Source organism: Toxorhynchites rutilus, chromosome 3, assembly GCF_029784135.1.
Source record: "Toxorhynchites rutilus septentrionalis strain SRP chromosome 3, ASM2978413v1, whole genome shotgun sequence".
Taxonomy (NCBI): Eukaryota; Metazoa; Arthropoda; class Insecta; order Diptera; family Culicidae; genus Toxorhynchites; species Toxorhynchites rutilus.
In genome coordinates this window covers 178,958,907-178,973,843 of record NC_073746.1, presented here as the reverse complement: position 1 = coordinate 178,973,843, position 14,937 = coordinate 178,958,907, and the positions used below count along the sequence as shown (strand labels likewise).

The following is a 14,937-nucleotide window of genomic DNA, read 5'->3' as shown; positions in this document are numbered from 1 at the left end:
TCTATTGACATATTTTGAGCTGGCACTGACTGTAACTACCCAACCTGAACGAGCTAGGCATGGACGCGTAAACAATTACAATTACTATAAACAATTTTTTCATGAGAAAATCCGACGTTATTGTGCACAACATCGTCGCTTAACGAAAGCTGTCAGGATCCTATTGATTTAACGACTGGAACAACCATCTGATCAGTTCCAGTGTGTGTGTATGTGTGTGTTTGTGCTCCAGATAATACAAGTTTTCAACTTTTGACAGAACGTTTTTTTCTTATTGTACGCATTGACGTCGCCAATTTGTAGATCACCATATACTTTGTAGTTTTCAAATGAATATATTCATAATAATTACAAACCCACAAAAGGCTAGCGTTTCGCGCGTTCATGAACGATTGAAGTAGCACTGGTTTTTGATTATATATATATTTTTTGTGGCAATAAAACAAGATCGTTGATGTGGAGCATTCGCAGTGAAGTGGTGGGCAGGTTTGGTGAATTCCGTAGCCTGAAAAAGTGAAAGGGAATGATCATTTGACCGTGTACGGAAGAGAAGGCAAAAGGTGGCGGAGTAAAAATCAAGTATTTCAGTTTTTTTTCACTGTTTTCGTGTTATTAGCAGCAACTGGTGATATTTTTCGTGTTCATTCAAGTGATATAGATTTAATCTAGATGATAACTAAATGATAAGAAAGTGAAAATCAACGCGAGGAATAAAATGAGCATCTTTCATCGGCCATTCGTGGATCTCGTGCTGCTGTGTCTCGTATCGTCTGTGGTGTTGACCCAAAAGAGTAATGGTGGCAATGGTAAGTACTCAAATATTATTTACGACTGAATCGCATGCCTTTTTCCAACAGCCTATCTCGCTCTCATGAGCACCACACCGTCTCGTTAAATGGATGATTAACGATTGCATGTGAGCAATCGATTAATTATTCTGACATCGATTGTACCGACCAGAGCCACTCAATCTTCGGGTGAAAGCTATTAATCAATTACCGAAAATCAGTGGCAGTGGCATCGTCTATTGGTCCATTGGTCCGTTGATTGGGTGTTCAAGATCAAGCCATGTAGCTATTGCGAATAATAAGATTTCGGTGCTGTACGCATTTGCAATATATATGAGAGACGAACATCAATAGGTTGAGTGTAAGGATATTTACATTTAATTATATTGTATACCCTTGTCAATATTAATTGAATATGATGCTTAATGGATATGGCGTCCAATAGAAACATTTTGTTGTCTTGAGGCAAATATGGATTGCTAAATTCGTGTTTATTTTCACACTTTTCTGCTCGTTTGTTCGACGTATTGGAAAGTGACATATTTATCACATCACATGTAAATTAAAAAAAACTACTCAGATAAATCACAGCATGATATTTGCAAGCAGCAAACCACGAAAATGTTTATAGTCAAATGTTATTTGAACAAAAATTAATTAATTTTCGCATTCTTTCGAGAAATGTGAATGCCAAGAAACAAGCAGAGATTGCTCCCAATGTGTTGAATGAAATAGATGATTGTTTATAACAGTTCAGCTGAAAAGTTTATACTGTAACACAGTAAAATTATTTTTTTTTTGCAAAATTCTATTTTATTATTCAACATAATTGCCTTCGAGGGCAATACAGCGATTTTAGCGATCTTGCAACTTTTCGATACCGTTTTTATAGTACTCTTTCGGTTTTTCAAAAACATTTCTTTTTTATATTTCTTTCTTAAATTTCTTGCCAGCGAGCATTCTCTTCAGGTTTGCGAACAGAAAATAGTCGCTGGGGACCAGATCTGGAGAATACGGTGAATGCGGAAGCAATTCGAAGCCCAATTCATGCAATTTGCCATCGTTTTCATTGATTTTTGATTTTTCCTTTTTTTTTCACAATAACAAAAGTAGCTTCACTCTCAATGCTATGTCTCACGAACCAATCGACCGATTGCTGTCAATTTTTGACCCGTATCCATTGAAAGATGGTGCTTTGTGATAGTCAAGTAGATTGTTGCAAGAGGCGCCATCTAGACGTCAACTTTATGAACTTTTCTGCCGAACTGTTATTATACCGTAAAAAAAGAACTCCATTCCATCGATTCAGGGTTGGGTTTTGATGGCTTTGTGCATCAAGGTGAAATCTATGTAGGTTCGTCACTCACTGAATTCGATGTAATCGGAGCTTCAAACTCATTCATAAGCGGCTGCTCAGCAGTGTGAATGTACATCGATTCCCATGCATTTGGATGGGAGGCCTTTCTGATCCACTTTTTGAGTCTCGCGTTGTCCCAGTCAATTTCCTGATTGAGCCCCGTAGAGTGAGCTGCTACACTCGATTTGTTGGGTCGCTTATTTTCCACGGTGTTTCTATGCTCCCTCAAACGTACCTTTAGCTTCCGACGGGTTTGGCCAATGTACACCGCCGGGCAAAATTTACACTGAATTTCGTAAAAACCGGACTACGGGATCTAAGTCCGGTGGGATCTTATCCTTAAGAGAACACAGAAGGTCTCTCTGTGTGAGCGCTCTTATAGGCTGTTTGGACCTGTGCTGTTTAAGGACTTGAATGGCATTTGTCACTTTCGGGTAGAACGGAAGGCTGATCCTCCGAATCTCCTCTTTCCGCGGTTGAAGTGTGGTAGCGTTTTGGTTTTTTGTTTCTTGTTTCCGGAGGATCTTGTTCATGAAGCCTTCGTTGTAACCATTCAAGAGAGCAGTCTCGTGGATTTTCTTCCTTTCTGCTTCAAATTCACGGTTTTCCATCGGAATGTTGAAAAGACGATGTGACATAGAATGAAAAGCAGCTTGCTTTTGTGCTCCGAATGGTTGGTGTCGGATGTTATATACCGGGTCCGTGGAGGTCGGCTTTCGGTAGATGCCATATTTCAAAGTAGTATCCTCTTTTCTTGTGATCATAAGATCCAAGAAAGGGAGTTTTCCATCCGACTTTTTCTCAACCGTGAATTTATTCGAGCTATGTCGTAAATTCAACAGAGTCAGAGTCTGCGGCAGATAGCGCTCTTTTACAGTAGCAAAAATATCATCGACATAGCGCAACCAAACACGGGGGAACAGCTTTTCTTAAATCTGGTGGACAAACTGAAAAACTTCGAAATGCGGAGAGGCGAAATACTCGTTTCGTTTGACGTCATTGCGCTGTTTCCAAACGTACCGGTTATTGAAGCATCTACAGTCTACGTAGGCATTTGGTACGCCACCGAGCCAAACCACATCGAAGCGTACCTTACAGTAGCTGTAGCAAAAGTGTGTATGAATCAAAACTACTTCACGTTCAGAGGAAAGTATTATCAACAAACGGTTGGACTAAGCATGGGCAGCAAACTTTCTCCACGTTTAGCTGAAGTTTTCATGAGCGATTTCGAAGTAGACCTCCAAAAAGAAAAGCTTTTCCCCCGTGTTTGGTGGCGCTATGTGGATGATATTTTTGCTACTGTAAAAGAGCGCTATCTGCAGCAGACTCTGACTCTGACTCTGAATTCTCGACATAGCTTGGATAAATTCACGGTTGAGAAAGAGTCGGATGGAAAACTCCCTTACTTGGATCCTATGATCACAAGAAAAAGGATAATACCTTGAAATATGGCATCTGCCGAAAGCCGACCTCAACGGACCCGGTATATAACATCCGACACCAACCATTTCGGAGCACAAAAGCAAGCTGCATTTCATTCGATGTCACATCGTCTTTTCAACATTCCGATGGAAAACCGTGAATTTGAAGCAGAAGGGATGACAATCTACGAGGCTCCTCTCTTGAAAGGTTACAACGAAGGCTTTATAAACAAGATTCTCCGGAAACTTGAAAGAAAAAACACCGCCAAAACCCCACTTCAACCGCAGAAAGAGGAGATTCAGAGGATCAGCCTTCCGTTCTACCCGAGAATGACAAATGCTATTCAAGAAGTCCTTAAACAACACGGGTTCCAAACAGCCTACAAGAGCGCTCATACGCTGAAAGACCTTCTGTGTTCTCTCAAGGATAAGATCCCGCCGGACGAAAAGTCCGGTATTTACGAAATTCCGTGTAAATTTTGCACGGCGGTGTACATTGGCCAAACCCGTCGGAAGCTAAAGGTACATTTGAGGGAGCATAGAAACACCGTGGAAAATAAGCGACCCAACGAATCGAGTGTAGCAGCTCACTCTACGGGGCTCAATCATGAAATTGACTGGGGCAACGCGAGACTCAATAAGTGGATCAGGAAGGCCTCCTGTAGAATCCGTAGCTCGTACGTTGAATGTCTCTCGTCACTGTCCACCAATGTCTGTCATCAGAAGAGCAATGTCACTCTTTATAGGTGAGCATGTTTTAAATCTTGCTTGTGAAGGTGTACAATGTCGTATACACAAGGTATGGCGAATACACTACACCTCCCATCCATATGCATGGGAATCCATGCACATTCACACTGCTGAGTCGCCATTTATGAATGAGTTTGAAGCTCCGATTACATCGAATTTATTCAACTTGACCAAACAAAACATCCAGTGACTTCATCTTACTTGACGTGTACTATACCAGTACAAAGCTGTTTCTTTGTGTTGTAATCAGCCGGATATCGTCCCGTAGATGGGCAGCATCGAGCCCGAAACCGGTCGATTAAAACGTAAATTTACCAACCTTTTTTAATTTTGTAAGAACCAAAAGTGTTGCGTCCTTGCGTTCCGCGTGTTGTGTGTGCTTTCAACAATCGTTTCCATGTGGAAAATCGCTCGATGCATACTAGTGGTTTCGCAATCATGTGTTGAAGGACGCTTGAACGAATTCTTTTTGCAGTTGTTCCCAAATCTGACTATACTAATCATACCAAAAAACTTAAAATAAATGAAATAGATACCAGGAGTTTGTAATTTCAAATCTCCCATCTGATTTTTTTTCCTTTTTTTAGGTTGGTTCTACTGTTAGTGGTCTTAATGTTAATTTTGAGTGTGATCTGTAATTTAGTTTGTTTATAGCGTCATTGAGAATAACTATTTTTTGCTAGGCGATTTTTGATATGGTTAGGATTTTTGTTGCCCATTTGGAGGGACAAACGATTAATGAAGAGTATAATCTTGGCGTTTGAGAGAGGAAATTCGTGACAAACGGCCAGATTTGTGGAAGAATAACACTTGGATTTTGCACCACGATGATGCACCAGCTCATCGATCGATCATTATGAGCGAATTTTTTACCTAAAGTGGCACGAGTGACACCATACTCTTCAGATATGCCTCCGTGTGATTTTTTCTTTTCGAAATTCAAATTACCGCTCCGTGGGACCCGTTATGACAGCATGGAAGACATGAAAACGAATTAGTTGTGGGAACTGAAGGCAATTCCTGCATACAGCCATACAACGTGTTTCGATGACTGGATTGTTCGTTGGAATAAGTGTATTGCTTCATAAGAGGCCCATTTTGAAGGCGATAATAAAAATTTAGATAATAAATAAAGCATTTTCTTTGAAAACACAAATTCTCGGTATATATTTGACAGGATGTACAACCAAGACTATGCCACACCGACTAGAGAAAGCTAGGTGATTCATAAGAATTAAGATATTAAGAAGCTATATTTTAATTCCTATGAAGTTGCGATATCGAATTATTTCATTTCGATGAAAATCTACTAAATGAAAGTTACGGCGAGTGATGTGAACCCTTGATTATTCGGAGAAGGAAGAAGTGCAAAATCAGAGATTGTATGTATCGTATGTACAAGTCTTTTAAGAAGCACTGAATTTTCGCTAATGTCCGTAATCAAAAAAAAAAATGACATAAAAAAGGAATGTTTGCGGTAATTGTTTGTGGTTATCTGTTACTTTCATATCTTGTAATCATATCACTCTATCATCAATCTTGCGTTCGTTTTCAATGGAAATCATTGTATTCATTTTATTTGTCAATTACCATTCAGCTGGTTTTGAATATTTTTTCGTACTAAAGTCGCCAAATGTTTGTTAATTTTATTCTTCGGCCACTATGCATTGTCGCGCACCACAATTGCTGATTCTGTTCAAATCCGTAGACGGAGATTGACTGTTACATAACTGTGAATCCAGCCGGAACTCGGTTATTCACTTTTCTACGGAGGCCCCCAGCGCAATGCTAACCCAACATACCCCCGGCAATCGGCGGGGGGTGCCTATGTGTGTTTCGGAAACGTACTCATCGCAATTAACTTCATCATCCATCAAAGAGGTTGTGTGTAGGAACGAAGAAGCACATTCAGGTGTCCATATTTGTATATTTTATAGCGCGTTAGCTGTGAATAGTTTACCTCTCGCTTCATCACGCTTGCAACAGCAGACTCTTTCGTGCCGGCCATTGGGCCCCCTCTGCACCAACTTCAGTAGCGTTTTCTGTTCGATGCGCCGATCACCGGCCGTTCTTGATTCTCACCTCAAGTAGGTTAATCATAAATCAAATCAAAATCAAAAATCTGCTGAGTAAGGCTGTCGCACTCATTGTGGCAAACATAAGACGACAAGTGGAGAATTGTGTTTCTTTTTTCGAAGCTGTTTTTTGTACCAATTTGAACCATCACCATTAATAATTGTTTTTAATGGCGGAGAGGGATGTGATCGGCAATCAAGTGGTCACGAATTTTATTCTAGTTCACAGTAAGTGTTTTGCAGTTCAGTTAAGTGACTTGTTTCTACGTTTTTTTTTGTTGTTGCAAGTCGCACTCGTTTAAGTGCGCCGCACGCTACTTATAAAAGATACATTATGTTGTACGCCTTGCTGAATCAAGACGAATAGCATTTATTCTATAATCGATATACATTTACACACGCTGCGTTTATGTGTTAGCATTATCGGCAACCAGATATACAATTTTCTACTGATTTGAACCAGCGAACTTAGCAGCAGAGCCCGTGAGCAAACTTTTAGGCACGACGCAGTAATTATAGGAAACATTTGCCGTTTTACTGCTTCGGTCATTAAGTCACGTGCCGTGGTCATTGATTTCATTTTAATGTGGAGTTGTGAGTGAAGTCATTTATTTATCGTCTTGAAGTCACTTAATAGACGCTAAAAAGGGTTCATACAATGTTGATGTGAGGGGTTTGTGTATGACTTTGGATGATGAACAAGGGTGATGTAGCTGTTGTCTGTTTTTTTTTAATGAGATTAGAACTAACAGATAATTGCGGGAGCTTCCTCATAAAATTAAATATTCACTTTGAACAAGATGAGAGTTTTCCATGAATCATCGGAGTTCTGTTGTGTTCTGAATTTGGCAACGCAACAATGTTTTAGGAGGTCAATTTGAAATCGTGATCCACATTTTCCCTTTGCTTAAAAATGGTACTTGCTATCGGGGGCAAATAATTCGCGGAAATAAACTACCGTTCTGAATGATATTTCAGACGCTTAAGGTGCTATATGCAGAAAACAAATCTAAACATTACGCACAGGTATTATTTGTTTGATATTTTTAATAATTCAGAGCATAATTCTGAGGCTTTCTGCTCTGGTACCTATTTGATTTAAAAATTTAAAAATATCGAACAACAATGTTTCTCAATTGAAGCAAATAAGAATCATACTTCGGACAGAGAGAATTCGAATTCTGGACACTCTGCATAACGTTTCTTCGGGTTTTAAGCTCAATTTATATTTCAGTACAGTTATGAATGCAATAATATGATCAAACATGTTAGATTAACATCGGCTAGGCCTGTCTTGTCTACAACTATTGATGGCTGGTAAACTTGTAATAGAGTTCTACATTTGTTTTTCACCACTTGTTTTTTTAATTGAATTGAAATAATTTTCAAAAGAGTTTTGTGATATTTGCAAGCATTTACCCCTTCCCTTATTTTCCCCCAAAATGCTTGTTGTTTATTGATGTTTCGTTATGTGCTTCATGGGTAAACATACCGTAAGGGCTATATTACTTAAATGATAATCATATATTTGAATTCTCGCGTAAATTTTGGAAAGGTCCTATGAAACATTCATATCAACTCGAGAAAAACGAAGTTGAAGATCGGAATATTGTTCCGCGAATTGTTTCAAACAGAATCGATCTTTATCACTATTTTTAACATTAGCAGTCGCTAATAACTCTGCAAAACCAATTGTTATGTGATTTTAGTTTGAGATTGAAGCCTCCGAGCGAAAAATGTTACATTGGACGTTTTGACTGACCGCTTTGTACATTGGACAAATAACGTTGCACGATGAGAATTTGGAAATAACTACTGAGCATCGATCTAAATACTTGAACTTCGTGCTAAAAGCAGATCATTACTGTTATCACTGGTCGCATTGAAACAAAAACCATATCAACATCCGAAAAAAACAAAAAACTCAAAATGACCGACGTGCGACTTCATGTTGTTTTGACTGCTTTGTTACTTCGGACGTATCGAGCGTCGGAGGGAAGTGGCGTCCGAAGTAACAGTCGAGTGTTTAAACATTCGAATCTGTACATTGGACATTTTCTTGTATCGGCAAAAAAAAAGTGAAAAGGATAGATACTTGAACGATTGTTTTCCCAATGCATTCAATGATTGAGAACTAATAGTGCACATCCGTTAACTCGATTTGTTTACATTTGTTACTTAGGACCTTTTCAAAAGTTACGCGAGAATTCAAGTTATTTGGTGTTCGGAGTAATAAAATAATTCAAGCTTATTCACAGAGCTTTAATCTTGATTCTTAATTTTTGTTACATAGTTAAATCTATTTCGTCATAATCCTTTTGTACCAAATTCGCTTTCTTGATTCGCGGATTGCTATTTTTGCCTTTTTCAGTTCTTCAAGTTTTTCCTTCTGATTCATCCGTTTATCCTGCTTTCTCGATTTAGCTAATGTTTAGATTTATTTTTCTTTCCGTTTCAACTCAGTTTTCCTTCATATTTACTCATGTTTTGGGGGCTTCGTCATTTCACTCAACTTCTTCGCAGGTTCTACTTCTTTATACATATCCCAGGATTAGCTTGTGGCCACTGCAAGAGTAACGTGAGGCTTGCTTTTATCGTGAGTTGAATTTCAAAAAGTTACCCCATAAACATGTTCACCACCTCGAAAAAACACCCTATGCAAAATATCTGTTCAATCGGACTTAACCCTTTCGCTACGAGCGTCGTCTATACACGACATCAGGGTGATACTGCACATCGATCACACCAGCGCGATATGCATACTTTTTAAAAATAATATTTTAAAAAAGGAAAAAAATAGATTTTTCGGACCACCCTAACTTGGAAATGGGCACCCTAAAAAAAAAATAAGAAATACGAGTCTAATGTTTTGCGATAAAGAACAAAATTACCACATTTGAAGAAAATTTGAGAGCCACTATATCGGTTTCACATGGAATGGCTGTATATGTTCACGTTGAAAAAAGTGTGTGTACCCCAAATCATAGCACACGACTCCCCAATTAATGGTGACGTTTTTATGAGTCAACCATCTACATACTATTTTCGAGATTTTTAACTCTCATGGGTGCGTAAACACAAGGTTTTGTTTTGTGTTGCGAAAAATGCCGCTGTTGGAAGTTAAGCAGAGTCTAGTTCGTTTCACCCCCCTGTGTGTGCTGCTATAATTTTGATTGCTGTTGAACGACAACAGTACCACTTAAAATAGAAAACAAACAAACTCACACGGATAGTCATTCATTGTTTTACACAAAAATCAAATAAATCTACTCAAATCGCTGATTTCGCATCATCATCATCATCATCGTCGTTCCCACACAGAGCACCGAGGTCGACTCTCTCTCTGTCAGTCTGTCTCAAAAACACTAAACCAAGGTTGAGCGACTACAAACCGTCTGCGTAACTGATTTATGCTGAAAGGTTTTGCACCGATGGCTTAACCATGCCATGATTTCTTCATGTGTATCCTGCGTAAAATAATCGAACAACTATTTCTGTATTTCTGTGTAGGTTTAAACCAGAGCCAATTTTTCGGCGGCCGATCGAACGTCAACAAAACAGAACCGGCTCGCTATTTTGCTTCTTGTTTGTTTGATAACGGCATTCTACCGAAAAGCTGGCAAATTAGCATAAAGTTTCCTAAAACAGTATATACATAGCAGAGAGCACATTCATCGGGGACGAAAAACGAGATTCTATGAACGAATTAGCCGCCGTTCGTATTCTGTAGTGCAAACGAAGTGCCATTGAAGCTTTACATTTAAATGTGAGTTCGATTTTTTTAAACGCATAAGACATATTCGTCAAATACTAGTATCGAGTATGATTGATGTACTTTTCCAATAATCGGAAATGAACCTTGATTTTATCTACAGTGGTACCAACTCGAATTTATACACTTTTCACTTTTCCACTATTTTCCAACCGCGCTTATTATAGCTTATTGCTTAAAATAAGCAAGCATAAGACTGGCAATTGATTTACACAGTACCTGTGTAGGGAGATGAAATCGTTTCAAAGAAAAAAATAAAAATAAATGGCCGATAACTTCATTAACGCGTTAAGTCCCGCTTTTTTGTTAGGAAAGCGATGATCACTGGGACTGATAGTTACAAAGTAAGACAATAAAAAAAATATGGCTTTTTTTCATACAATAAATATCTTTGGGAGCTGGAACCGACACTTACATTGTGCAAACGCTCTTGATGCGGGTTGAATGGAGAACACAGCAAGAACAGTGTGGGGCTTAACGTGTTAAATGGGTTCTTTTTCATACATCGCACAGGAAAAGTGTCACAAAAAATCGCCCGAAAATAGCGACCATAACCGGACCGTTTTTATGTTTAAATGAACTATTTCAATGTTTCGTGTAGAAAAGTGTCTAGATTTTAAACGTCAATATCTCTTGCATTAATGAATGGTTTCGATTTCAAATACACAAATTAAAAGGAAATATCCCCAACCCAAGACATATATGATGGAAATAGTAAAACAAGTAAACAATGTAGCGAATAAAATAGGTATGCTTTTCCAATTTTACTCGCCGCACATATGCTTTACAATGCAACATGCAACCAGTGTTGCCACATTTTAATCTATACCAGAGGTGTTCAAAATCTCACTCATCTGTATTTTTTCTTCTGTACATCCAAAGTTTACCATTCCAATTCCAACATTCAAATGTTAAAGATCGCGACAATAAATCCAGTTGTATTTTAGTTAGAAGTATTCCAAAGTGTATTCTTTAATTCTCCAGTGCAAGCCACATTCCAAAATCCTGAGCTATCAATCCAGGCCTCCTTCAGCCGAAGGAACTCGCCTTTTCCTCAATGGTGTGATCTACCAATTATAAAAAATAAAAATAGTACATATTTCTTTAAAAGAAAAAAAACATTGTATTGGGTTGTCGACGCGGGTTTTCGACGTAGAACTACGGAATTCTATTATTCAATCCACTTGTTTATCACTTCGGATATTATTTTAGAATGCATCGAAATTTTTGTAATATCTTTTTAGCTATTTAATTTTTTATTACTTCAGTAGACTCGAAAAAGTCGAGTAGAGTCGAAAGCTATCAGCACTTCTCGTTTCTTTGGTTCAACTCGCATCAGACTTTCTCCTTCCCACTCAGATATCTATCACAAACTATGAACCCTTTTGCTCCTATATTCCACTTGAGATGAGATCGAACCCTACAACATGCAACAGGAAGGTTCCCCTTCTGGAATTTGAAAGCATACTTTCATGAAATATACGTTTATCTAAATAAATGCAGTGCATATCTATATTCCAAAATTCTGAGTACTCTTCCATATCCGCACTAGCACAAAAAAAATCTCGTATGCTACTTTTCTTTGTCGTAGCACACCTCGAAACAGAGGGCTTCCTTTCCTTGTATCGAGCTCTGTGTTTTTTTATGTGTGTGGAATCAGCATTGGATGCATGAATGATATCCGCTCGTTGGATTATGCTAGCTCACTCGCATCTGTGTTTTCATTCTATTCTATTTTAGGTTTCCGCCTCTAGCCCTGAGAAGGGCCCTTGTGGGAAGAAACTCTATTCCATACTCCTCCTTCACCCGACAAGAAAACAATCCTCTCCCGCGTGATGGTATGCGGCAATCTAGTTGCTTCGATGACCACCTAACGAAAAGTGGTGTGGCTTCAAATCGCGGATGGCTTATTTAAACCAAATATGTTGAAAACGGGCAGAAACGAATATATCAGTTGCTCGTTATTGACAGCTCTGTTCGGGAATGTACACTAATCGGCAGAACAAATGTATGGGAAAATGAGAATGCTTCCAGTTTTCAATAATTTAAACTGTTTAGGTATTAGTGGATTGTACTGTATAGTATATCAAACGAATCTTTTTTCCGATTCCATTGCTATGCAATGTATCAGAGTTTGTTCGCTGTGAAAATAGTTATTAACGTTCACTTTATTTCACAAAAACGTGACCTGTTTTCTGATTTGGCACCCTTCCTAAAAACGTAGTTCTACGTCAAAAAATTGTAAAATCAATCATTTTTTCAGTGTGCGGTTGAAATGATCACCTGGTGGTTAAATGTTAAAAGGGTTAGATTTATACGTTGTTTCATGTCCAAATTTGTTTGAATCATTATTGAGAAAGTACAACCAAAGTTAATTTTCAGCACATGTTATGGCATCCCGATTTATTACATGAGCCGAAAAATAACAGAAAATGTTCTACTCCCCAATACGTGTATATCATTTGTATAATATATATGCTCAGAGGCGAATGCCACATTAGGCAAAGTCTCTATAAAAAAATAAAAAATAATATATATATATATATATATATATATATATATATATATATATATATATATATATATATATATATATGCTAGAGCCAATATTAGCGAGCGAAACAGGAGACACATTTAAATGAAAGCATATGAAAGCTACTCATATAGTTGTCCAAATACACGGCCCAGACAGAGAAAGATACAGGTCGGACTCGATAATATGTAGTCAACCATTTTTTTTCAACAATTATTTTCAAATCCTATATATAATCGAATCTCAAGAAAACAATTTTTTCATTAATGTATGAATGTCAAACATTTATAGAAAAATAGTTTTTATGTGATTCGATTATGTATTGGATTCCAAAATTAAAGTTGAAAGTGAAATTGCGATTACATATAATCGAGTCTGACCTGTATATTCTCGTTCATGTTCTTCATTATCCTCTTAAGAAACACTTTCCAGCTTCATTTTATGATGAGGTTTAATATTATCGCGCTTTTATATAGAAGCACTGGCAACTATATGGGAATAGCTTTGCATTCCAGCCGGCCTTGGTTCGATCCCCAATGACGTCGTATAGACTTTTTTTAGGCACAATCTCAAATGAAATGAGAAAAGAAAACAGAAAGAGATGTCTGCTCGCATACATACAAATCATTTTTAAGCTTTTGAAACAGCTCATTATTTGCACATTTGACCCTCCAGCACACGAAATGGTATATGAAATGTTTTCAGCCAACGCTAGTTTGGGTGGTAGGTGTTGGGATCCCCTGTTTCGGACAAATAATAATTGCACTTCGTTTAGTTCGTTCGTTCGTTTAACACAGTTTATATTTGACGGTTCACTACTAATTATTTCACACCGCGATACAGTAGCACGACCGCACCGTTTCACACTCACTTACTATCTGTCAGATAATCGTGTTTCTTTTTTCGCACTTGGTAGTAATGTTATTGTATTCAGGTGTGACTCACCGAGGGATCGGACCCTACAGTAGGTACAGTAATTTACATTTAATGCGACATGTCGAGGGACCACTCAGTGCCGCATTGGAAGCGATTTTGACATGTAATTGGACATTGCACATGAGAGTGGTACAGTGTTGACGTCTGGTGGCGACCTTCAGTGTGGGGTCAAAATTTGGCCCCGAACTCGATGTTTACAAAAATGTCCAATTAAAGAAAAAAAATGTCCAATTAAACGTATCGCAAATGTCGCATTAAATTTCACTTACTGTATATTCATGAGATAATCTGGACCTATCCACCTATTCAGTGCAGAGAAGTAATTAGAATTTTTTCATACGTACAAAACGTAGTAAGAAACACATTACGCTTCACATATTGGGGTTTGGTTTTGTTTGGGGTGGCATATTTTCCCAGGGTCAAAGTCATAAAAGGAACACCTCGAAGGGCAACATATGATAAGGTATATCAGCTCCAGAAATATAACATTGTAAGTCTTTATCCGGCGGTGGCTCATTTTGCCCCAAACAACAACGTAATTTCGAATGCGAGTCAATCGCTGAAATCAAACGAAATATCTGTTTACCTCTAATCGAAAATGTGAACAGTCGTCCTAACTGATAATTTGTTGAAGATATCAAGTCGAATAACTAAAATTTCAGGGGAAAATCCTTAAATACGTTGCACGCAAAATTACATCCGAATGAGTATCGTGAGAGAAATTTCTGTTTTATTTATTTTTTTCCAAATTTGACAGCTTCATGCAAAACAGGGTATCTTAAATAGCTTCATATGTTCTTAGAACGGGATAATCAAGAAGTATCAACTGGTTTTTAGTTTAATTATCGGAATTTGAGCACCGGTTCATTTTACCAACCCTGTTCATTTTAATCGTATTTCCCCTATAGGCTATGTGCTATGGAATATGCTTGCTTCTTCTCTCCTGATTTGAGAATCGATTTCGCACATGTGGCGATGCATCGTGAGTAAGAGGGGTAGGGGAACTGGAGGGAATGTGGTCACCCTAAGGAATATGCCCGTTTCCTGTGTCCACACACAACTAAAATTCCCGTTCTTCGAAGAATATTGTAGCTCCACTTATTGTAGTTCAAGATAGTAAGCGGTTTTTATTATGAAAATTTAAAATAGTACATTTCCCATTATTAGAAAAAAGGTTGAAAAATCGAACATTTTTTTTAGTGAGGAGGTAAAGTGGTCACCTGTTCTCATACGTACAAAAATGTAGTAGGCAACACATAACGTTTTTAAAATGAGGCTTGGTTTTGGTTGGGGTGGCATATTTTT

The 14,937-nt window shown here is 38.0% G+C and overlaps 1 protein-coding gene across 12 annotated transcripts in view; it reads left to right on the top strand.

The window, feature by feature from the left end:
* Positions 1–14,937, top strand: part of LOC129780044 (dual oxidase) — a 172,530-nt gene that overhangs the window by 53,222 nt on the left and 104,371 nt on the right. For 2 of the 12 annotated variants that reach the window (XM_055787918.1, XM_055787920.1), the window contains exon 2: positions 617–806. In XM_055787918.1, coding sequence (XP_055643893.1) covers positions 716–806 — 91 coding nt within the window. In that variant the 5' untranslated portion in view covers positions 617–715. Of the gene's footprint in view, positions 1–257; positions 580–616; positions 807–14,937 lie in introns of those variants that run through there. The other 10 variants (XM_055787921.1, XM_055787923.1, XM_055787917.1 and 7 more) reach the window with 9 other exon arrangements.